The 21,056-nt window shown below is 55.4% G+C and overlaps 10 protein-coding genes across 10 annotated transcripts; 6 read left to right on the top strand and 4 right to left on the bottom strand.

Moving 5' to 3' along the window:
- Positions 1-20: 20 nt before the first annotated feature.
- BDY17DRAFT_315780 (uncharacterized protein) lies at positions 21-778 on the top strand (the record flags this gene model as incomplete). Its single annotated transcript, XM_033735944.1, has 2 exons — positions 21-59; positions 116-778. 2 exons carry the CDS (start codon positions 21-23, stop codon positions 776-778), a joined length of 702 nt encoding a protein of 233 aa, XP_033591955.1.
- A 173-nt stretch (positions 779-951) lies between these two features.
- BDY17DRAFT_102223 (uncharacterized protein) lies at positions 952-2,321 on the bottom strand. The gene has a single exon (XM_033729126.1). It carries the CDS (start codon positions 2,211-2,213, stop codon positions 1,212-1,214), a length of 1,002 nt encoding a protein of 333 aa, XP_033591954.1. The 5' UTR covers positions 2,214-2,321; the 3' UTR covers positions 952-1,211.
- A 22-nt stretch (positions 2,322-2,343) lies between these two features.
- On the bottom strand, positions 2,344-4,435 carry BDY17DRAFT_293489 (ATP-dependent RNA helicase eIF4A). The gene is made up of 4 exons (XM_033732990.1): positions 4,174-4,435; positions 3,921-4,064; positions 2,858-3,859; positions 2,344-2,801 (listed from the first exon to the last, which is right to left on the bottom strand). Exons 1-4 carry the CDS (start codon positions 4,205-4,207, stop codon positions 2,791-2,793), a joined length of 1,191 nt encoding a protein of 396 aa, XP_033591953.1. The 5' UTR covers positions 4,208-4,435; the 3' UTR covers positions 2,344-2,790.
- Positions 4,436-4,699: 264 nt separating this feature from the next.
- On the top strand, positions 4,700-6,251 carry BDY17DRAFT_315778 (phosphatidylserine-specific receptor PtdSerR; the record flags this gene model as incomplete). Its single annotated transcript, XM_033735943.1, has 2 exons — positions 4,700-5,034; positions 5,087-6,251. 2 exons carry the CDS (start codon positions 4,700-4,702, stop codon positions 6,249-6,251), a joined length of 1,500 nt encoding a protein of 499 aa, XP_033591952.1.
- A 30-nt stretch (positions 6,252-6,281) lies between these two features.
- Positions 6,282-7,824, bottom strand: BDY17DRAFT_322228 (cytochrome P450; the record flags this gene model as incomplete). Its single annotated transcript, XM_033736774.1, has 2 exons — positions 6,282-6,711; positions 6,770-7,824. 2 exons carry the CDS (start codon positions 7,822-7,824, stop codon positions 6,282-6,284), a joined length of 1,485 nt encoding a protein of 494 aa, XP_033591951.1.
- A 604-nt stretch (positions 7,825-8,428) lies between these two features.
- Positions 8,429-10,531, top strand: BDY17DRAFT_344234 (uncharacterized protein). The gene is made up of 2 exons (XM_033738054.1): positions 8,429-8,909; positions 8,969-10,531. Exons 1-2 carry the CDS (start codon positions 8,727-8,729, stop codon positions 10,115-10,117), a joined length of 1,332 nt encoding a protein of 443 aa, XP_033591950.1. The 5' UTR covers positions 8,429-8,726; the 3' UTR covers positions 10,118-10,531.
- Positions 10,532-10,546: 15 nt separating this feature from the next.
- BDY17DRAFT_293481 (GPR1/FUN34/yaaH family-domain-containing protein) lies at positions 10,547-12,028 on the top strand. The gene is made up of 3 exons (XM_033732989.1): positions 10,547-11,065; positions 11,123-11,489; positions 11,550-12,028. Exons 1-3 carry the CDS (start codon positions 10,737-10,739, stop codon positions 11,658-11,660), a joined length of 807 nt encoding a protein of 268 aa, XP_033591949.1. The 5' UTR covers positions 10,547-10,736; the 3' UTR covers positions 11,661-12,028.
- A 39-nt stretch (positions 12,029-12,067) lies between these two features.
- On the top strand, positions 12,068-14,966 carry BDY17DRAFT_293479 (heat shock protein 70 family). Its single transcript, XM_033732988.1, has 11 exons — positions 12,068-12,219; positions 12,280-12,330; positions 12,388-12,514; positions 12,571-12,739; positions 12,792-13,170; positions 13,227-13,688; positions 13,752-13,816; positions 13,896-13,929; positions 13,987-14,076; positions 14,139-14,548; positions 14,603-14,966. Exons 1-11 carry the CDS (start codon positions 12,177-12,179, stop codon positions 14,618-14,620), a joined length of 1,848 nt encoding a protein of 615 aa, XP_033591948.1. The 5' UTR covers positions 12,068-12,176; the 3' UTR covers positions 14,621-14,966.
- Positions 14,967-15,046: 80 nt separating this feature from the next.
- Positions 15,047-16,407, top strand: BDY17DRAFT_322225 (uncharacterized protein; the record flags this gene model as incomplete). The annotated part of the gene is made up of 3 exons (XM_033736773.1): positions 15,047-15,059; positions 15,113-15,222; positions 15,277-16,407. 3 exons carry the CDS (start codon positions 15,047-15,049, stop codon positions 16,405-16,407), a joined length of 1,254 nt encoding a protein of 417 aa, XP_033591947.1.
- Positions 16,408-17,758: 1,351 nt separating this feature from the next.
- Positions 17,759-20,875, bottom strand: BDY17DRAFT_322224 (tRNA synthetases class II (A)-domain-containing protein; the record flags this gene model as incomplete). Its single annotated transcript, XM_033736772.1, has 3 exons — positions 17,759-20,570; positions 20,736-20,767; positions 20,843-20,875. The coding sequence occupies 3 exons, from the start codon at positions 20,873-20,875 to the stop codon at positions 17,759-17,761; spliced, it is 2,877 nt and encodes a 958-aa protein (XP_033591946.1).
- Positions 20,876-21,056: the final 181 nt, after the last annotated feature.

Genomic DNA, 21,056 nt, shown 5'->3' with positions numbered 1-21,056 from the left:
ATAGATATAGACAGCCCACCATGGCCTCCCTATCAGCCATTCGAAGCAATTGCCGAAAAGTACGAGCCACCGTCTCAAATCCTCCACCACATCTCCCCCTCCTAACACCGCCCAGGTCATCTGCATCGGCCGCAACTACGCCGACCACGTCAAGGAGCTCAACAACCAGCGCCCCAAGCAGCCCTTCTTCTTCCTCAAGCCCCCCTCCTCCATCCTCCTGCCCGGCGAGGGCCCCGTCCTGCGCCCCTCGGGCGTGAATCTGCACTTCGAAGTCGAGCTCGGCCTCGTGATCGGCAAGACGGTGCGCGACCTCGATGAAAATGATGCCGACTGGCAGTCTGCGATTGAGCAGTACATCCTCACGATCGACATGACGGGCCGCAACGTGCAGGACGAGGCGAAGAAGAAGGGACTACCCTGGAGCATTGCCAAGGGCTTCGATACGTTCCTGCCTATTTCGGGCCCCGTGGCGAAGAGCGCCATCCCGGATCCGCACGATGTCGAGTTGTACTTGACGGTGAATGGCGAGGTGAAGCAGCAGGATAAGACGGATTTGATGCTCTTCCGCATTCCGAGGCAGTTGAGCGACATCAGCCGCACAATGACGCTGGAGAAGGGCGATATCGTGTTGACGGGTACGCCCAAGGGAGTCGGGCCGGTGGTGACGGGTGATGTCATGGAAGCGGGCATTCGCGTGGGTGGTAAAGAGCTGGACGAGGCGAAGTTGACGGTCGAGGTGAAGGACAAGGGAGGTGCGTATGTGTATGGTGAGACTTGATTTGGGCATGTGAGTCCATTGGATTTGATAAACTCTTGCAAAGCATTCTGCACGACCAATTGGCGCGTCTACTTCTCGCTTGTACAGTGCACGTCGACTCAGTACCCACGGAGATACCGGAAGAAGGTCTCGTCGTCTTCTTCCTGCACAATTCGACGCCGTGGCTCCAGGGGAGCCGTTTCGAGATACACAATATCTGCATCTGCAGCCTTGTTGACCCCTTCACCATTACGCGTGCCGCTTTGCTCGACAGGACTCGGAGGGTTTGCAGGCTGGTATTTGACTCGACGAGTCTCTCGGCCGCGCGCGTTCGCCTCCTCCTGTGTCCATTGGGGAGTGCAATGTGCCTTTCTTGGTCTTGAAACGGCAGGCTTAGCCACAGGAGCACTGTTAATCGGTGTCAGCAATTGATCGAAGCAGAACACTGTACCCCTTACCTGGACCCAGTCACAGCAATCTTTTGAGGTCGCGGAATCGCATACAGGTCCTCACTGTCTTTGGCAACGACTCCGTGCAACATCGTTGCATGTTGACCTCGCGGCACGCGGCTGGACCGCTTAGGCTTGATCTTCGATGAGGAAGCCGATGTGGAATCCACCATCGAGGGTATAGCTGTTGAAGTCGGAGGTTCCAGCACTTCTAGAACGGTAGTCTGGTCAATGCGTCTTCTCTTTGTCCCTGGAGCTTGCAATGTCCTGTCATCGACGCCTGGATCAGTCCCGCCGTTTTCGTGGTGAGAAGAGTCCTGAGGCGGCTCTATCTCCAGGTGTTGCATCGATTGCGAGGGTACGGTCTTCAACGCTCCTGACTTCGACTGCAGACCCCCTCTGCTCTCCAGAGCTTGCCCTTGTGGTCGTCGATAAGGAAAGAAGCTGCCACCTGGGTTTCGTGCTGTGGTTGCGATGTCTGTCCCCGTATCGTCGCTGTGATGTGTCGCCTTCGCGGCTGACCTGACTTCATCGTGAGGCACTCCGAGCGCAGGCACCCTCTCCGGCAAACGGCTCATCTTTTCACCGTGGCTTTGCACCTGCTGAGCAAGCCCCTCCAACTGCTGCTCGATCGCCTCAAGTCTTGCAGCATTCGGATGCCCGCTCTTTTGCTGCAACATCTTCCCATACTCTGCCAGCCTCTCCTGCACAGCCGAGATTCGTTCCGTGAGAATCTTGTTATCCGCCAGAGCCTGCTTCCGTTCCTCAGCAGCCTTGCGCTGTTCAACCAGGAGGTTCTCGATCTGCGTTTTCATCTTGAGGATCTCGCTCTGCGCCTGCTCATACAAGCGGACAGCATTGCGCTCGGTCTCGCTCACCGACCGTGCCTCTTGAGCGCTGTTCTGGGTCTCAAGAGCTTGCATGCGTTTTAACAGATACGCGTGCTCTCGCTTCAGTTGATGTGCCCACAAGAGTGAAGTGGGAGAAGCAGCTGTTGACGGTGCCATTCTGTTGTGACCTGCGTTGTGTGAGTGATGATGGTGCTGTAGTAGTGTGAACAACTCACGTCGTAATCGGTCTTGTTTGCCAACCAATGTGGTGGCTCAGCGAGGGCATGAGGTGAGGTTGAGAGATATTCTTGGCGGGTGGCCGCATGCCGCATGCACGTAGACAGGGAAGGAGGGAAGAAAGGGGAAAGAGCGTTCAGCATCAAAAGACACGGACAGGGCCGGGCACGTGATTTTCACAGCTTTTTGTTGCGCTACCTGAATTCTACGCACAAGGTCGGAATGGAGTCTCAGCATGAATAGCATGAATGCGAGTAGCGCAACCCTGCCCATTCTAAACCCCGACGGAAACAACCTGGTGCAACAGCCAAAAGACCCATAGGAAACGCCGCTCGGAATATGCCCACTTTCTGCCATGGCCCGCTGCTGGAAGTAACGTTCCCTGGCTTGGATAAGGTATTCGTGTTCGATCGCAATGCGTCTCTTGCTTCAGCAGGACGGCACCCCACTGCCCAAGCAGGCTCGGAGGTACGGTCGATGCAAGAGACACGGGGGGAAGGTGATGTGGATGTGGTGCTTAGATGAGATCTGCGCAAGAATTAGCAACCAGTACCGGGAACTGCAGAAATGGAGCATAGACTTACCGGCCACGTTCATGGGCATCTCCTCAATCTGAGTGCTGTAGAACTGCTCAATCTCACGCATCATGCGCACATCATCGGCGGTGACGAAGTTGATGGCAACGCCCTTCCTTCCGAATCGGCCGCCACGTCCGATACGATGGATGTAGTTCTCGCGGTTGGCAGGGAGATCGTAGTTGATGACCAGCGACACCTGCTGCACGTCGATGCCACGGGCGAGGAGATCGGTGGCGATGAGGACGCGAGAAGAACCGGAACGGAACTCCTTCATGATCACGTCACGCTGACCCTGGTCCATGTCGCCGTGCATGGCCGAGACGGTGAAGTCGCGGGCGGTGAGCTTGTCGGTGAGCCAGTCCACCTTTCTACGCGTGTTGCAGAAGATGACGGCTTGGGTGATGGTGACGGTCTCGTACAGGTCGGAGAGCGTCTCGAGCTTCCAGTCTTCCTTCTCGACGGCAATGTAGAATTGCTTGATACCTTCGAGGGTGAGCTCGTCCTTCTTCACGAGGATGCGGACGGGGTCGCGCATGAATTTGGTGGTGACCTCGAGCACATCCTGGGGCATGGTGGCCGAGAGCAGGACGACCTGGGTGGACTGGGGGAGGAGCTGGAAGATGTCGTAGATCTGCTCGGTGAAGCCGCGAGACAGCATCTCGTCGGCCTCGTCGAGCACGAACATCTTCATGCTGTCGGTCTTGAGGACGCGGCGCTGGATCATGTCCTGCACACGGCCGGGGGTGCCGACGACCACCTGGGGCCCATCCTGCAACGCCTTCATGTCATCCCGAACGCTCGTTCCACCGATGCAAGCATGGCAGTCGATGTTCATGAAATCTCCGATGGCCACGACGACCTTCTGGATCTGCTGGGCGAGTTCACGGGTGGGGGCGAGGATCAAAGCCTGGCAAGCCTTGAGGGAGGGGTCGATCTTCTGGAGGACGGAGACGGAGAAGGTGGCAGTCTTGCCCGTGCCGGACTGGGCTTGGGCGATGACATCGTTGCCTTTGCGGGGGGATGTCAGTGAGGGATGGGGTGGGGGAGAGCGTGATGTTCAGGGACATACCCTTGATGACGGGCATGATGGCGCGCTGCTGGATGGCAGAAGGGCGCTCGAAACCGTAGGCGTAGACACCGCGCAGGAGCTCGGCCTTCAGGTTCATGTCGTCGAAGGTCTCGGTGACCTCGTCATAGTTGGATTCGATCTGGCCTGTCAAGTTGCCACGACGTCAGTACTCGTGCGATGCAGGCACGCTCTCGTGTGCAGGTGAGAGGAGCGGGTAGAAGTGATCCGCGTGCACGGAGGGCGAGCAACTCACCGGCATCGATATCCTCAAGTCCTTTGTCCGCCATGATTGCGATGGGTTGCTGGGCTCACAGGCGTTGCGCTGCGAGCGTGAAGAGGGTGGTGTGAGGGCGGGGGTTGATCCTCGTGGGATACCGCCGCTGTTGGTGGGTAGGTAGGTGTTGGAAAAGGCAGAAGCTAGACTCTCGTGATGGGAGAGTCAAAGGTTCTGACTGGTGAGTGTTGTAGTTAAGTGTTGTAGTTGGTGAAGGTTGGTTGCAGACCTGATTTTAAAGTGTGCGAGAGGCGGCGGTTGTAGAAATTTTTGGATAGACTTTTGGGGAGCGCGTTGGTCCGTGCGCTCTCAGAGTTTGCCACGGCGGGCCGCAGCAAATAAATTAATTGATTGAGAGTTCAACTTCACTTGCATGACGCGCGAACTTCACCTGTCCTTGCAAACGCGCATTTAGTGACTCATCCAACGGTGCGTTTTGCATGCTGTCATTGGGCCGTGGTGCGCGGAATTCCGGGGATCGTCGAATATGACTGTCCCGTTGACCATGGAGAACGGGTGTGACGACGAGGCTACAAACAATCTCAGACCTGCAAAGAGGTTGAAGACGATCACAACGCCCCGATTGAGCAATGGAGACACCGGAGAACAGACCACGCTCGTTCGAAGACATCCACTCGGCGTCAGACCATCTGGGAATGCTCTCACTTCGAATGTCAACTCAAAAGCATCGGCCGGGTCGTTGGCCAGACTCCCCGACGAGCTTCTCATGCACATCCTCGAGACCCTCGAAGCTCCTGACCTCCTTAGACTCGGAGGTGCATGTAGAATGCTCCATGCCTTCACCAGAAACGACGAGCTATGGAGAACGCTGTTTGTAGAGTAAGTTTGACTTTATTCTTGATCCTCAGCTGTTGTGCTGAGTGAATGGTAGGTCTGCTCCGCTTTCTTTCACCTGGCAGGGGACATGGCGGTCGACGTATCTCTCCCAGCCGATCGTTCGGGAGCCGAAAGTCGACTGTTCAAATCTGTTCTCCGACGTCCTACACCGTCCCTTCTACTGCGCCCATGTACCTCTATCACATTTTGCGCAAGACATTCCCGGACAGAACGCCATCTCCCGCATGCAGACAATGTCTGTTGAGGATTTCACGGCAAAGTGGTACAGCAAGCCTTTCGTCCTGACTTCCCTCGTAAAGACTTGGCCACTCTACGATTCTTGGACTATGGAATATCTCCTGGATAAATACTCGGACGTTCGGTTTCGAGCAGAATCAGTTGATTGGCCATTGCAGACCTACGCCGATTACATGAACAACAACCGCGACGAGTCGCCCTTATATCTCTTTGACCGCGCGTTCGCCGAGAAGATGAGACTGAACACGGCCGGGACTGATTCTGACTACTCCCCACCGGCTTGCTTCGGTGACGATGCCTTTTCCGTCCTCGGTGCTCAGCGACCGGATCATCGCTGGCTCATCGTCGGCCCTTCGAGAAGCGGGAGCACCTTTCACAAAGACCCCAACGCCACGAGCGCCTGGAACGCCGTCATCAGGGGCAGCAAATACTGGATCATGTTCCCATCATCGTCGTCACTGCCGCCACCACCTGGCGTATTCGTATCCGAAGATCAAAGCGAAATCACCAGTCCGCTGAGCATCGCAGAATGGCTGCTCGAGTACCACGCGGAAGCACGAGCCACTAGCGGATGCAAAGAGGGTATCTGCTACCAAGGCGAAGTGCTACACGTGCCTTCAGGCTGGTATCACCTTGTTCTGAACTTAGAGCCCAGCATTGCTCTTACTCAGAACTTTGTGCCCCGGGCCAGGGTTGGAGCCGTCTTGCAGTTCTTGAGAGACCAGAAGCAGTCAATTTCGGGGTTCAGCGATGATATCGAAGACCCTTATACGCTTTTCGTGGATCGACTGCGAGCTGCGGACCCCGGGCTGCTGGAACATGGTCTAACTGATCTCGAGCAGTTAGCTCAAGGAAGCAGAGGAAGGTGGGAGACCTTGACCAAGGGATCTCAAACGGATGAGGGCGATGGTGGCTTTTCATTTGGCTTTGGTGGCGGTGATGACGACGAAGACGTTCCGTGAAACATCCATTATCTCTTCGTAGAGCTTATGCTATTGCTTCCTCAACGACACTCGACACGGCATGCCTTCTCTCGGCTTCGCTGTAAGCACCTGAACTTGATACGCCGGCTCTCCAAATTGCTCCTGCACACCGGTAGTGTCACTCGGATACCCGCTCCCATCTCCCTTCAGCTTCTCCAGCTCATCGAACGCCTCGTGAAAGTCGAAACTTCGTAATGTCATGGCCAAAATGATCCTCATCTCTATCATGGCAAGCTCTTGTCCGATGCAGTTCCGTATGCCTCTACTGAACGGCAGCCAGGCATCTTTGTTATAGGTTTCCAGGAAACGCTCGGGACGGAAGACGTCGGCATCACCCCAATATTGCTTCGAGCGCCCAAAGCCTACGCCGGTGGGGTAGATGAGAAAGTTGTCATCGGCAGGTATTGCTTCACCGGTTCGAGGATCGCGCAGGACGAAACTGCATAGAATGTCAGTGCATGAACAGAGCTGGTCTGCAATGGGGATTTATTGCTCACCCTTTATACCCGGTTCTGATAGAGCTCGCTGGCGTCTGCAGCCTCAAAACCTCTCGGATGACGAGGAGCAGATACTCCAATTTATTCAAAAGATACGCGTCACGCTTCAAATGCTCCCCGACGGCGGTAGGGTCAGTGCCGAAGACCTCGTCCAACTCCCGCCGGACTTTGGCCAACACCGTGGGGTTCCTGCTCAAGTAATAATACGTGTAGCAGATCGTCGCACTGGTCGTATCATGCCCTGCGAAAATGAAAACCTTCAGATTCGAGATGGCGGCCTCCGTGAAGTCCTTGGGGAGAGTTTTTACATCGTCCACGCTTTGGCCAGAGTTCTGAACATCTTTGAGGTACGACTCAAGAGCCAGATCAATGACGGCCTTCCCTTTGCCACGACTGGTGCGAGTGGCAACGCGCTCCGTTAGTCGCTTGGTAATGTAACGATCCATCTTCCACGTGTTGTACCTCCGCATGATTGGCGCTCGAAAATCGAGGAAGCTCTGGATACTCGGTTGCACACCAATGTTCATCCATCGCAATTGATTAACAAAAGTGTCTACGAGCTCGTTCGGTTCCTTCTGCGAACGAAAGTCGAGGTCCAGGGCAACCTTGCCGATGATGTCGATTGTCAGTTTCGTGGTTTCTGGGTCCATCCGAAAAAGGTCTTGTCGCTCTGCGTGTCTTGTCAGAGTGTTGCAGAAAATGCTACACTGATCAACGATGGCAGGAACTAGGGTCATGAGATGCGAGGCGGAGAATCCGGGATTGAACGCGCTCCTCCATCGTTTCCACGTCTGGCCTTCCGCACTCACCAAGTTCCCGGGTCCGCCAGTGTGCCGGATGACTTGGTCGGTGGCGGGGTGCTTGGGCAAGGAAGTCTTGACCTCGATCTCGTTCATCATGTCCGTGTTGAGGATGATGAGCATGGGCCATCCAAACGGCCAGACGTCGAGGTAGAAGTAGTCCCCAAGGTCGTACTTCTCCGCCACGGGATGCATGAGTGTCTGCGCCGCGGCACGTTTGGGGTGCTGCTTGGCAACCTCGTAGAACGAAGCCATGGAGCCCCATATCCAGCTATGTGGGGGCCCAGGGAGGTTGTGGAGGAGCTTGCGGTAGAAATAGAGCTTGCGAAGGAAGTGAAGAAGCAGCGCCGAAAGGAGCAGAAACGCCGTGACAGCAATACGAGAGAGAGTGAGAGATTCCATGGCCGCACTTGAATGAGTGATGTAACTCGACAAATCGCATGGCTCTACATTGAAAAGACAAGGAGCACGAGGTGGAGGAGTAGGACCAGCGCATCGCCGCGAAGGACGTCGCTTTTCAGCTCCGTCTTGGAAGCCTTGGAAGTGTCGAGTGGAGAGTGAAGCCTGGAGAACCTCGCTCTCTCACACCTAGCAGCCATAGTACCTGTGCTGAATCGACCTGGTCTAGACGGAGTCGCCGCATGGAATATTGTTTGTTGCTCCATATGACAGAGTTAATGCCAATATACACGCGGTTGACACGTTGTGGAGAGCGCACGTGTGTGTGAATGTGTGCCTGAGGCAAGAGCGAAGGAGAGCTATGACGACGGTGGCAGGGCAGGCAACTTACGCGAGCGCAGCCCTGGCCTTGGCTTGGAGGAGTGCATGCTGTCTGGTCAGGTATGCACTGCTTGAACACCCTACAATCAACGTCGCCATACACAAGAGCACTCTGCTGAACCCAAGCCCTTCGCCGCCGTCCTCGTGCTGGTTCGGTGCCTCCACATCCAAGGTACGGGCGAGGCCCTTCTGGCTGCCTACAACCTCCCGCGAGCTTGCGTCAGCCACAGACTGGATCCAACGATTCACGATCTGGAACCGCAGTGCAGTCGTGTACGCAAGTCAAAGAGGCGGGAATCAGAATCGGTGGGCCTACAAAACATTCAAACGTCCAATCCGATCTACCTGTCGAAGTTGCTTCGTTCGGCTGCGGCGAGATGGACGCCAGCAGCGGCAATGACTACGGCGACTCGGACTGGCAACAGGCCGGTCACGATGCAGATGCCCAAGACCTAGCCGGCCCTGGCGCTCACGGCTATCTAGTATGCAGAGTGGAGAAGCCGCAGAAAGAGGCAGAGGGCACGCAGAATGCCTACATCTCCTATTTGGTCACCACCGACGTGAGTATCGCGGAGAGCCTTTTGTCATTGCCTGCGCATACTGATGCATTCATCAACAGACCGACTTCAAATCCTTCCAATCTTCCCACTCAAGCGTACGCCGCCGCTTCACCGACTTTGTCTTCCTCTCCAAAGCCCTCCAGCGAGAATATCCTCAATGCGCAGTCGCGCCTCTGCCCGACAAACATAACATGTCATATGTGCGAGGCGACCGTTTCGGGCAGGAATTTACATCGCGGAGAGGACACTCCTTAGATCGCTTCCTCAAGCGATTAACGCTGCACCCTGTGCTCCGAAGGGCTGTCATCCTCACCCTTTTCCTCGAAAGCTCCGACTGGAACGCTACCATGCGGAGTCGGCCGCAGCGCGGAATGAGCGGGAGCGAGAGCGGAAGTGGCTCGGTGTTGGAGACCTGGACGGATAGCTTCCTGAACGCTTTCACCAAACCCCATAAAACGGACAAACGCTTTGCGGATGTCAATGATCGCGCTACCAAACTGGACGATGATCTCGGAACGGTGTCTAAAACGGTGGCCCGAGTAGCAAAGCGCGAGGCAGATCTTGAGGCCGACTACGCAGATCTTGCAGCTCAATTCCAGAAGCTGGCGACCTTGGAGCCTGGCGTACAAGATGAATTGATCAAATTCGCGACAAGTGTGCAGAGTACAAGTGAGGGATGGAAGGGCCTGAAGGAGCATACCGACCAGGACTACCTCGGCAGTTTGAAGGACATGGAAAGCTACATCAATGCGATTAAAGCTCTGCTCAAGACTCGGGAGCAGAAGCAGCTGGACTTTGAAGGCCTGACAGAATATTTGAACAAAGCAGCCTACGAGCGTGACACCCTCGCTTCCGCGCACGGCCAGTCGGGACTCGGCGCATCCGGCTTCTTGCGGCAAAAGATTGAGGATGTTCGAGGCGTCGACCACGAGCAGAGTCGGCGAGAGCGGCAGCGCAAGCTCGAAGTGCAGATTGAGCGTTTGCAGAGTGAGGTGGAAAGCTCCAAGAAAATGAGCGAGGCCTTCGACGAAGAGGTCGTGAAGGAGGTCCGCGATTTTGAGCGCATCAAGGCGGTCGAATTTAGAGATACACTGAGTGGGTTTGCCGATGCACATATTGACTTTTTCAAGGGCAACATCGACATCTGGGAGCAGTTTGTGAAGGAGATGGAGCAGATGGAGGATCGGGAGAGCAAAGCAGACCGGTGACAGCCGTGCTGTGATCAGCAAGAGGTGCGCATTGGCGTCCTGCACCTCCGCTTACTACCTATAGAATAATGTAATTCCTCGATCAAGTGATGTCGCCGCCCTGGGATCCATCTCATCGATGTGCTTAGAGCGAGAAGATACACAGTATGACTTCGCTGGGCCTTCCCTGACTGGGTGAATACCTACGAACAGCGGGCGTCCTAATGCGAACTTACCACAGCTGTTTGATGTTGACAATTTGGCAGAGGGTCAAGGACAATACTGGATAAAAGTGAGACCGGAGCACATGACTGTCGTCATGAGGGTGCGACGCGACTGCCACATGCATGAAAAATACACTGGCGAGGCTCGCGGAACTCGTCGGAAGTGATCGGCGATGGACGCCCATCTTCGCCAACCCGCCCGACTTCCGAGATCTCACGCTCGAGGGTATCTACTAAGTCGTATGGCCATTGGGAACGATGCGGAACATTCCGTAAGGATGGTCCAGAGCAACAAATGTAGTTTATATATGATGAGCTCCTCCACCCCGGTTGCGTCGGCTGTTTCTTTCGTGCTTACAACTTCTCATCCGTCCGAAGCGTAGCTTTTGTCCAGTATCGCCGTTCATTCTTCCGACATGGCTACCAACGAAGCCCTCAATGCAGCCACGAATGGTTACACCAATGGGCACGCGGACACCGAGCGTCACCCCAAGGAGAAGGAAGACGTCGCGACTGCACGGCCTACGGTCCAGATATTCCTGCAGCCCATCGCGCCTCCTGCGGCGCTGGGCCTCGCTGGGTTCGCGGGATCCACATTCATCACTTCTGCCTGGATCTGCGCATGGTATGGCAACGCCCACTCGCCGACGATCTTCTTTCCCTTTATCGGCATTTTTGGTGGTGTGGCGCAGTTCATTGCTGGGCTGTTCGGGTTTAAAGCCAGAGATACGTTGGTGACTGTAATGTAAGATTCATGCGCATCCCTCGGGAGGGATGAGTTGGCGGCTGACCATGCGAGTAGCAACACCATGTGGGGAAGCTTCTGGATCGCGATTGGTATCCTTTACGCCTTCGTCCCGGCCGGCATCGTGCCGCCGCATTCAATCTACACGCACTTCCCCGAGCTGGCGGTTTGGTTTGTGCCGTTGACTCTGTTCACCTGGTCTGGCGCAATCGCCGCGACAGCGCGGGATCTCGTTCTCAGCGCATGCCTGTTCAGTCTGGCCATCGGCTGTACGATCGCTTGCGGCCTCTTTGCTTACGGTGAGGGAGTGAGGTCAGTGATCAAAGCGGCTGCATACTTCTGGATGTTTTCGTCACTGTGTGCGTGGTGGCGCGTTACTGTCTACCTGATTGAGGAGGCGTATGGACCGAACCATTTCATCACGGTGAGCGGCGGCTTTGGAGGTACATTGTCGCCGACTGAGATCTTACTGACGCGTAACCAGAAATTCTTCCCGATATGTCGCACGCCCATCGAAAAGGCTGGTCCATCCGTGAGTTCTGGGTACGGAGAGCCGGGTGTGAAGAGGGGTGTCCCTAGGCCAGAAGAAAGGTGAATTACATGCACAAGAAGTTGCCTGCACGTTCCAGGCATGCCGAGTGCAAAGCATCTGAAGCGATCGATGAGTGAGCAGTCATGATACCCAGTGCGAAAAGAGGATGTAATAAGTTTGATAAGTGGTTCCCCGTGGTAGAGCAAGTACCTACATGTAATCAGTCAGCCTTTGGAGGTCACATCAATGATTGCCATCAAGTATTCAGTATTCCGTGCCCGTGTGATGAGAGTCAGAGGGCTGTAGCTACAACATTGAGCTGGAGTACTGGATCAAAGGGTCCTTGAGCTTTGCAGTCACATGATTTATCGGAATAAAGTGAATTGCAGCGGCGACTCGGCCCGTGCCGCACCCCCGCCGATAACTTAAACTTTCCGCTTGGATACACTAAAATAAATTTCTGGCGGCGAAGCACAGAGATTTTGACGGCAGGCGAGCGATCCAGTTCTTCTTCCGCTCCATCACCCTTTCACCCTACCCCCCATCCCCGATTTCAATCCAACAACACACTCTGCAAAGATGGCGGAAGAAGTTTATGACGGTGCCATCGGCATTGATCTTGGTATGCTCTTCTTTCCACCGCCACCCTCAATTGACGTTCGTACGGACTGACTTTGCCAAGGCACGACCTACTCGTGTGTCGCCAACTATGAAGGCGCCGGCGTTGAAATCAGTGAGCGACACGTACTGCATTGTGCGAGGGATCAGAAATTGACCATCTGATGTGCAGTCGCAAACGAGCAGGGATCCTTCACCACCCCCTCCTTCGTGTCCTTTACTTCCGAAGAGCGCTTGATCGGTGAGGCTGCCAAGAACCAGGCCGCCATGAACCCCACCAACACCGTCTTCGACGTCAAGTAAGATTTGGAACGGCATATCTATCAAAGAGGAACATGGTCTGACCCATCAACAGGCGTCTCATTGGACGCAGATTCGATGACCCCACCGTGAAGAAGGACATCGAGTCCTGGCCGTTCAAGGTTGTGGAGGAGGGTGACAACCAGCCCAAAGTCCAGGTCGAGTACCTCGGTGAGAAGAAGACCTTCTCCCCTCAGGAGATCTCGGCCATGGTCCTCGGCAAGGTAGATCGGCCCGCGCATCGTTATTCCGCGCTTCCCTACTGACGCCGTGCAGATGAAAGAAGTTGCGGAAGTGAAGCTCGGCAAGAAGGTTGAGAAGGCGGTCATCACCGTCCCGGCCTACTTCAACGACAACCAGAGACAAGCCACCAAGGATGCTGGCGCAATCGCCGGCCTCAACGTCCTCCGTATCATCAACGAGCCCACTGCTGCCGCCATTGCGTACGGTCTCGGAGCCGGCAAGTCTGACAAGGAGCGCAACGTCCTCATCTACGATCTTGGTGGAGGCACCTTCGATGTCTCTCTCTTGCACATCCAGGGCGGTGTCTTCACCGTGAAGGCTACGGCCGGAGACACGCATCTCGGCGGCCAGGACTTCGACACGAATCTTCTCGATCACTTCAAGAAGGAGTTCCAGAGGAAGACGAAGAAAGGTGAGAATACTTCCAGGGCTACGAGTACTGTCTCATCACTTGCTGACGGACATTAGACATCTCCAACGACCCTCGCGCCCTTCGTCGTCTGCGTACTGCCTGCGAGCGTGCGAAGCGAACTCTGTCCAACGCCACTCAGACCTCGGTCGAGATCGATTCCCTCTACGACGGTGAGGACTTCAATGCCTCCATCACCCGTGCGCGTTTCGAAGACATCAACGGCAAGGCCTTCTCCGGCACGATCCAGCCGGTCGAGCAGGTCTTGAAGGATGCGAACATCGAGAAGAGCAAGGTCGACGAGATTGTGTTGGTTGGTGGCAGCACCCGTATTCCCCGGATACAGAAGCTCCTCAGCGATTTCTTCAACGGCAAGAAGTTGGAGAAGAGCATCAACCCCGACGAGGCTGTGGCGTACGGTGCGGCCGTGCAAGCCGGTGTTCTGTCTGGCAAGGCTCAATCTGCTGACGTCGAGGACCTCCTCCTCCTGGATGTCGTCCCTCTCTCGCTCGGTGTTGCTAGTGAGTTATCCCCCTCTTGTCAGTTGGCGACAAGAATTGCGACTGACTGAGCTGTGATTTTAGTGGAGGGCAACATCTTCGCGCCTGTGGTCCCTCGCGGAACTACCGTCCCATCCTTGAAGAAGAGGGTAAGTCATCCTTCTCTCGATAGGAGTGGTTGAGAAGCAGCTGTCGGGTAACTGGGAACAAGTGCTGACCAAGTCATAGACCTTCACAACTGTTCAAGACGGACAACAAACCGGTATGTACTTCTTAAAACTACTGAAATCTCAAGCTTTACTGACTTATGATCGTCTAGTGCAATTCCCGGTCTTCCAGGGCGAGCGTGTCGACTGTGCCAGCAACACGAGCTTGGGAGAGTTCACTCTCGCTCCGATCCCCGCCATGCGTTCGACGGCACCTTTTAAACCCTTAAAGTGAGAGAGCGTTTACTGACACCATCTCTTCTAGGTGCTGGAGAGGCCGTCTTGGAAGTTGTGTTCGAAGTTGACGTCAACGGTATCCTCAAGGTCACTGCCACGGAGAAGTCGTCTGGACGCAGTGCCAACATCACCATCTCCAACTCTGTCGGCAAGCTCAGCACCGCGGAGATTGACAAGATGGTGGAGGATGCGGAGAAGTTCAAGACCAGCGACGATGCGTTCAGTAAGAAGTTCGAGGCCCGCCAGGCGCTGGAGAGCTACATCAGCCGCGTGGAGGAGATTGTCAGCGACCCGTCGATGTCCTTGAAGCTCAAGCGTGGCCAGAAGGAGAAGATCGAGAGCGCGCTCTCCGATGCCATGGCCCAGCTGGAGATCGAGGATGCGGGCAGCGACGATCTGAAGAAGAAGGAGTTGGCGTTGAAGCGTGTGGTGACCAAGGTGAGCTTTCGTTGATGTCGTCCATTCGCACTGCAGCTATTAACAATTCCACAGGCCATGGCCACGCGCTAAGCATTGTCTTCCGAACATCGGTCGTCAGTAGACAAGCAACGGGTCAGTGTCTCTTCGCCTTACGCGACTTGGATGCGTGGGGCAAAGGACAGAGCAAAAAGCAGCATGGTGTTTTTCGTGTTTGTGTGTAGGGTAGCTAGGAATGCATTCCAACGGCGCTCGAGACGTTGGTGATTGACAACGTGCGCGTCGTGCAATCGATACCTAAGTCTCCTTCTCAATTGATGCCGTAAGGTGAGGTGAGTTGATTGAGGTGAAGTGCGATCCTCCAATGAACGGGCCGCATCGCTTTCACATGGCTGATGTCACCCCTCACTTACACGTGCAATTAATTTCATGTCCATGGCTTCACCTCCATTCTCCACATCCTCATCGCTAGAAATGATACTCTAGCCATTCACCAATCGAAAAGACAAGGCGTTGAAAATGCCCGCCCAAAGTATGCTCGCTTTCATGTACAAGTTCCATTGAGGTTCGACTGACAGCGCATAGAAAAACCGGCAGCGGACTGCCTTTCCGACAATGCATTGCAGCACTTCAAGACGTATAAATATTCCTCGGTCGACAAGTCGCCGATATCGTACTACATCCTCAGGCACTATGTTCGTCCTGTCCCTAATGCCTTCATTTCTCGATCACTGACTTCACCTCGCCAGTGGAACGCATGCGTCGAGTTTCTCCCGCTATGGCTACATCCCAACATGGTCACCCTTCTCGGCTTCCTCTTCATCCTCGCCAACGTTGGCTTGATGGAAATCAAAGACCCCGATCTGCTTGGCCCCAAAGAAACCTGGGTCTACTACAGCTACGCTTTCGGCGTCTGGGCTTACTCCACCCTCGACAACATTGACGGCAAGCAAGCACGACGGACGGGGATGTCTTCTGGTCTTGGCGAGCTTTTCGACCACGGCATCGACTCGTTGAATTGCCTGCTCGCGTCTATCCTGCAAACCTCGGCGGTGGGACTGGGCTCGACGCCACTCGGCGCTTTCACCGCTGCCGTCCCTACCATCCCCATGTTCTTCTCCACCTGGGAGACGTATCACACTCACACCCTCTACTTGGGCTACTTCAACGGGCCGACCGAGGGCTTGATCGGAGCCTCGCTACTCATGTGGTCCTCGGGGTATTTCGGGAACGAGACGTGGCGCCGGCCATTGGCGGATCTGTTTGGGTTCAGAAGCATCCTCGGCGACACGAGTATCATCGACGTGTGGGTGCCGGTGCTCCTGCTCCTTCTGGCCGTAGGCCACATCCCAGCTTGCATGTACAACGTCCTGCAGGCACGCAGGGCCAAGAACCTACCATTCCTCCCCGTCCTGCTCGAATGGACGCCCATGCTGGTATTCTGCGGCGGTCTGACCGCTTGGCTTGGCTCTCCATACTCGAATCTCCTCCGAGACAACCATCTCTGCCTACTATGTCTCACGCTCTCCTTCGTCTTTGGGCGCATGACGACGAAGATCATCCTGGCGCACCTCACTCGCCAACCCTTCCCGTACTGGACGGGCCTCTTACTTCCACTCATCGGTGGAGCGGCGCTGGTCAATCTGCCCTATCTTGGATTCGACCCGGTATCCGCGACCTTGGAGCACTACTACCTCTGGGCCTACTTTCTCATCGCCATGATCGTTTACTTCCGCTGGGCGTACCTGGTCATCAATGGCATCTGCGACTATCTCGGCATTCCGTGTCTTACGATTCCGGAGGAGCGATGGCGGGCATTGGAGAGGGAGAGACGAGGCGAGGTCAATGGTGCTGCTCTGAATGGCAAGAAGATACGATGACGAAGCATCTAATGGGGACATGGAATGAAACATCTCTGCAACAACTTCATAGAAGACGGCCTTCAACGACTCGTCGAGACATTATTCGCCTGATTGACTTTCGGGGAAGGGCACGCTCTGATCCCTGACTGAATAGAAGCATCTCAGAGCAATCTTCAAACATTCTCAGCTTCTTCGCCGCCACCTCCGCACCTCCTGTGCTGCTTGTGTTCGGGAGAAGACACCACACGGCGCATCATCTCATAACCGGCCACAAGACCGCCCAAATTCTAAGACGCCCGCCGTAGAAGACACATCTCAGCGATACTTTCACAGAAGGGCCCCCTTAGCAACTCATCGAGGGATTGTTCACCTAATGGTCCTTCTGAGAAGGGCATGCTCTTATCCCGGCCGGATAGGAGCATCTCAGTGCAACGTCCCCAATGCTCCAGCTACCTTCTCGCCGCCTCCATTCTTTCGCTGATGCTGACGTTTAGGAGAAGACCCTATTGGGCGGCTCGCCTTGTGACTCGTGGCGGCCAACTACATTCTGAAAAGTGTAGTAGATGTATTGCAGATGGCAATCAACACCGTGTTCCGTGAACGCTCCGGTCAATCGACGTCCCGGTCAATTAACGCGCCGGTCAGTTGATGCTAGATTCATAGACACTAGGGCATCAGACACAAGGTCAATCGTCGACTAGGTCAATCGTCGACTAGGTCAATCGTCGACTAGGTCAATCGTCGACTAGGTCAATTGTCGACTAGGATTAACCGTTGAATAGGTCAACGACTAGGTTAATGGCCAGGTCAATGACCAGGTCAATCGTCAACTAGGTCAATCGCTGACTAGATGAATTGTCGACTAGGTTAATGACTAGGTCAATGACGACCAGGTGGATAGACAACCGACCAATACCCACCAGGCCAATAGCCTTTGTTGGCTGAGTCGACGGAAACGCCCGCGGAACGATTGCCATGAGCAATTTCTGCGTGCTAGCTACCTGTTCCGCTGTCCTTTCTGGGTCGATCGGCCTGCTAGGGATGGGTTGATTATGTACAGGAGTTTCGCCCTCTAGTCTTGGTCTCGAGGATGCAGGCTTCGGTCGATGCGAGGACCGTTCCAGTCGAAGTCAATGCGGCGGATCTCCAGAGCTCATGTCTCGCTCTTGTCTCCCGCGGAAGATTTCCTAGGTTGAAGACATTGCGGGCCGTGTGAGAAGTGCAAAGGCAGACAGACGGCGTGTGCATGGACGCATTGAAGAAGTATGTGAAGTGATCTGATCCTCACTCAGTTGAATGACCGCTTGTCTTAATGTCAGGAGACAGCCATGCGTCGCCGCTTATCTCGCAACGAGTAACTCATCGCCAATCAAACCTTCAAGTCCTCCAGATACTTCCTTGCCGCTTCCACCGCCTCCTCCACCTTGTCCACATTCGTCCCCTGCCCCAAACTCGTCGCTCCTTTCCCGCCAGCCTTCCCGCCCACCAGCCCCGCAACCTGATTGGCCCACTTCGACGCATCCACACCCTTGGCCTGCGCCGCAGCAGAGACATAGCAGCCGTGCGGCACCTTGCCATCCTCCGCCTTGCCCAGGATGTAGAGCGTCTTGTCCTTCTGCTTCGAGCTGACCATCTTCAGCGCCTCCTGGATGGCCTTGGAGCCGGCGGAGACGTCGGTGCTGAGCACGAGTGTGGAATCGCCCTTGTGCTTCTCAAAGTGCTCCGTAATGGCGTCCAGCACGCGCTTGTTCTCCGCCTTCTGCGCCCCCTTTTGATGGTCGAGGTTCTGCTTGACGATCTTGGCGAAGCGGTCGCGCAGCTTCGATTTGGCGAGCGCGGACAGCTCCACTTTGCCCAGCTCGTGCTGCCATTCTTTCGTCTTGGTCTCCTTCTTCGCGCTGTACTCCATGCGCTCGAGCTGGGTAACGCTGGCATCCCATTCCTCCGCAACACGCTGCACTTCGTGGGCGAGGGAGCCGGTGACGGCGACGATGCGGCGGATGCCTTTGGCGATGCCGTTTTCCTCCAGGATGATCATGTCCTTAATTTCGCTCGTGTTCTTGACGTGCGTACCGCCGCAGAATTCGACGGACACGTTGCGCCAGTCTTTGCACTTGACGTCCGCGAGCAGATCTTCCACGGGCACACCAATTGATACCACGCGGACCGGATCGGGATATGTCTCGCCGAAGACCGCACGCACGCCTTCGATGTTCTTTGCGGTGGCAAGGGGAACATCGGTGGAGAAGACCTCGCAGTTTTGTCGAATATACCGCGTGCTCTCCTCCTCGATCCGCGTGATCTCGGCATCGGAGCATGCAGCCTTGTGGCTAAAATCGAAGCGTAGCTTCTCAGGCGCGACGAGGGAGCCCTTTTGGTTGATCTCGTCGCCCAGCACCTCCCGTAGCGCGAAGTTGAGAATATGCGTGCCGGTGTGGTTGTTTCGAATCGGCTGGCGTCGCAGCTCGTCGTAATCACACAGCACATCGTCCCCGAGTTTGAAGCTGCCGTAGTTCATGTAGCCGGTGTGCATAACAAACCCAGCATAGACCTGTACGTTTTGCACTGTGATTTCGGACTCTCCATCGATGACGATGCGACCAGTGTCGAACTCTTGTCCACCCTGCTCCGCATAGAAGTTTGTACGATCCAGGATCAGTCCTAGCTGCTCGCCCTCGGGCACTTCCTTTGTCGACTCGAGGAATTTGCCTCCCTGATATATCGCCTTGACCGTGGCGTGGATGTTGTCTTTTTGGAATTTGGCCGAGTCGTCGGTCTTGGGCACATCAGGCATTCGCTCGAGCGCGTTGATGTCGTGGACGTTCAGCTTCACGAGGAACTCGCCCTCCTTCTTCTGACCCTTGGACGCCTCTCGCGCCGTCTCCTGTGCCTTCTCCACCTCTGCATCATCGATACTCAGGCCTCTTTCCTCGGCCATCAGCCGCGTGAGATCGACGGGGAAGCCATAAGTGTCGTACAATCGCCAGACATCCGCTCCAGCCAAGTCCTTGGAGTCCTGAAGCTTGCACTTTTGCGCATACTTCTCGAACATGTTTTCGCCGCGATCCAGCGTCTTGGCGAAGCTGACTTCCTCCTCGTTGAGGATCTCCTTGACATCTGACTGCTTGGCTTTGATCTCCGGGAACATGTCGCTCATTTGTGCGACGAGGGTGGGGATGAGCTTGGAGAAAAAGTCACCAATCTCGACATTGAAGTACTTTCGAGCGTAACGGACGCCGCGACGAAGCACACGACGGATGACGTAGCCACGATCTTTTGCGTCGGGCACGCCACCGTCGGAGATGGAAAAGGTGAGGGTGCGGACGTGGTCGGCGACGACGCGATACGCAGTATCAATGCCATCGGGGTCTTCGTCGCCAAACTTGCCACGGTACTCTCTCGCACCCGTCACATCCTGGATTGCTTTGAAGAGCGGGGTGAAAACATCGGTGTCGTAGTTGGACATCTTGTTTTGCAGCACCGAAACCAAGCGTTCGAAGCCCATGCCCGTGTCGACGTGCTTGTGGGGGAGCAATTTCAGAGAGCTGTCAGGCTCTCGGTTGTATTGAATGAAGACGTTGTTCCAGATTTCCAGGACGTTCGGGTCGTCTTGATTAACCAGGTGGGCGGCGTTCCTCCCGCCAATGCGATCGTAATGTACTTCGGAACACGGGCCGCAAGGTCCTTGGTCACCCATTTCCCAGAAGTTGTCCTTCATGTCGCCGGGAAGGATGTGGTCCTCGGGAACGCCAACATCCGTCCAGAGCTGCTTGGCTTCCAGATCCGGCTCGAGACCAGCATCCGGCTTGCCCTCGAAGTAGGTGACGTATAATCGGTCAGGCTGAAGGCCGTAGACCTTGGTCAATAGCTCCCAAGTGAAGCCAATGGCCTCCTTTTTGAAGTAGTCGCCAAAGCTCCAGTTGCCCAACATCTCGAAGAAGGTGTGGTGGTAGCTGTCCTTGCCGACATCGTCGAGGTCGTTGTGCTTGCCGCCGGCGCGGATACACTTCTGGGAGTTGGTAGCACGCTTGAGCTTGGACAAGTCGGAGGCCGGGTCGACGGTGCCCAAGAAGATGGACTTGAACTGGTTCATTCCGGCATTGGTAAAGAGAAGGGTGGGGTCGGAGAGGGGCACCACGGAGGAGCTGGGTACGAAGGTGTGGCCTTTTTCCTTGAAGTAGCTGAGTGAAAGGGTTAGAGTGGGTGAAATATATCACATGACTCATATCGAAAAGCAGAGTGAAGAGGATGGCAGCAGCATGAGGGTGAAGGCGAGGAGTGGAAGAAGGACCCGACGAGCATTTTGAGATAGACTAATAGAGAAGAAAATGATGGGCGAAACTCACTCAATAAACGTGGAGCGCACTTTGACGGCCGTCTGTTGCATATTCTCGTCAGTATTGCCGAGCTGGCGCATGCTGGAAGGAGGGGAAGGAAGAGGGCAGCAACTCACCCACTTGGGCTCTTGACCCGTGGTGGAGGCCATTCTGGCAAATGCGCGGTGCAATGGACTCCTGGTGCAGTGGAAGGGCGAGATAGAGGGAGGGGGAAGAGGAGGTGTAGTGGGCGCGCGAGTCCAAATCCGAAAGAAGGAGTGCGGGACACGCATGCATCCGCCAATTCACCCGTTCGCACCACCTCCGCCTCTCGTCGTCCGCTTCTTCACA

Source organism: Neohortaea acidophila, assembly GCF_010093505.1.
Source record: "Neohortaea acidophila strain CBS 113389 unplaced genomic scaffold BDY17scaffold_3, whole genome shotgun sequence".
Lineage (NCBI taxonomy): Eukaryota > Fungi > Ascomycota > Dothideomycetes > Mycosphaerellales > Teratosphaeriaceae > Neohortaea > Neohortaea acidophila.
The sequence above is the reverse complement of the archived record's forward strand: the minus strand, read 5'-3'. Positions and strand labels throughout refer to the sequence as shown.

Coding starts and splice junctions, on each gene's coding strand:
- BDY17DRAFT_102223 (XM_033729126.1), bottom strand. CDS start 2,213: ATGGCACCGTCAACAGCTGCTTCTCCCACTTCACTCTTGTGGGCACAT.
- BDY17DRAFT_293489 (XM_033732990.1), bottom strand. CDS start 4,207: ATGGCGGACAAAGGACTTGAGGATATCGATGCCG. Junction 4,065..4,173: donor ACTTGAGGATATCGATGCCG/GTGAGTTGCTCG, acceptor GCAACTTGACAG/GCCAGATCGAATCCAACTAT. Junction 3,860..3,920: donor CATCATGCCCGTCATCAAGG/GTATGTCCCTGA, acceptor CCCCCCGCAAAG/GCAACGATGTCATCGCCCAA.
- BDY17DRAFT_344234 (XM_033738054.1), top strand. CDS start 8,727: ATGGACGCCAGCAGCGGCAATGACTACGGCGACTCGGACTGGCAACAG. Junction 8,910..8,968: donor CCTATTTGGTCACCACCGAC/GTGAGTATCGCG, acceptor ATTCATCAACAG/ACCGACTTCAAATCCTTCCA.
- BDY17DRAFT_293481 (XM_033732989.1), top strand. CDS start 10,737: ATGGCTACCAACGAAGCCCTCAATGCAGCCACGAATGGTTACACCAAT. Junction 11,066..11,122: donor GATACGTTGGTGACTGTAAT/GTAAGATTCATG, acceptor CCATGCGAGTAG/CAACACCATGTGGGGAAGCT. Junction 11,490..11,549: donor GACCGAACCATTTCATCACG/GTGAGCGGCGGC, acceptor ACGCGTAACCAG/AAATTCTTCCCGATATGTCG.
- BDY17DRAFT_293479 (XM_033732988.1), top strand. CDS start 12,177: ATGGCGGAAGAAGTTTATGACGGTGCCATCGGCATTGATCTTG. Junction 12,331..12,387: donor AGGCGCCGGCGTTGAAATCA/GTGAGCGACACG, acceptor TCTGATGTGCAG/TCGCAAACGAGCAGGGATCC. Junction 12,515..12,570: donor AACACCGTCTTCGACGTCAA/GTAAGATTTGGA, acceptor ACCCATCAACAG/GCGTCTCATTGGACGCAGAT.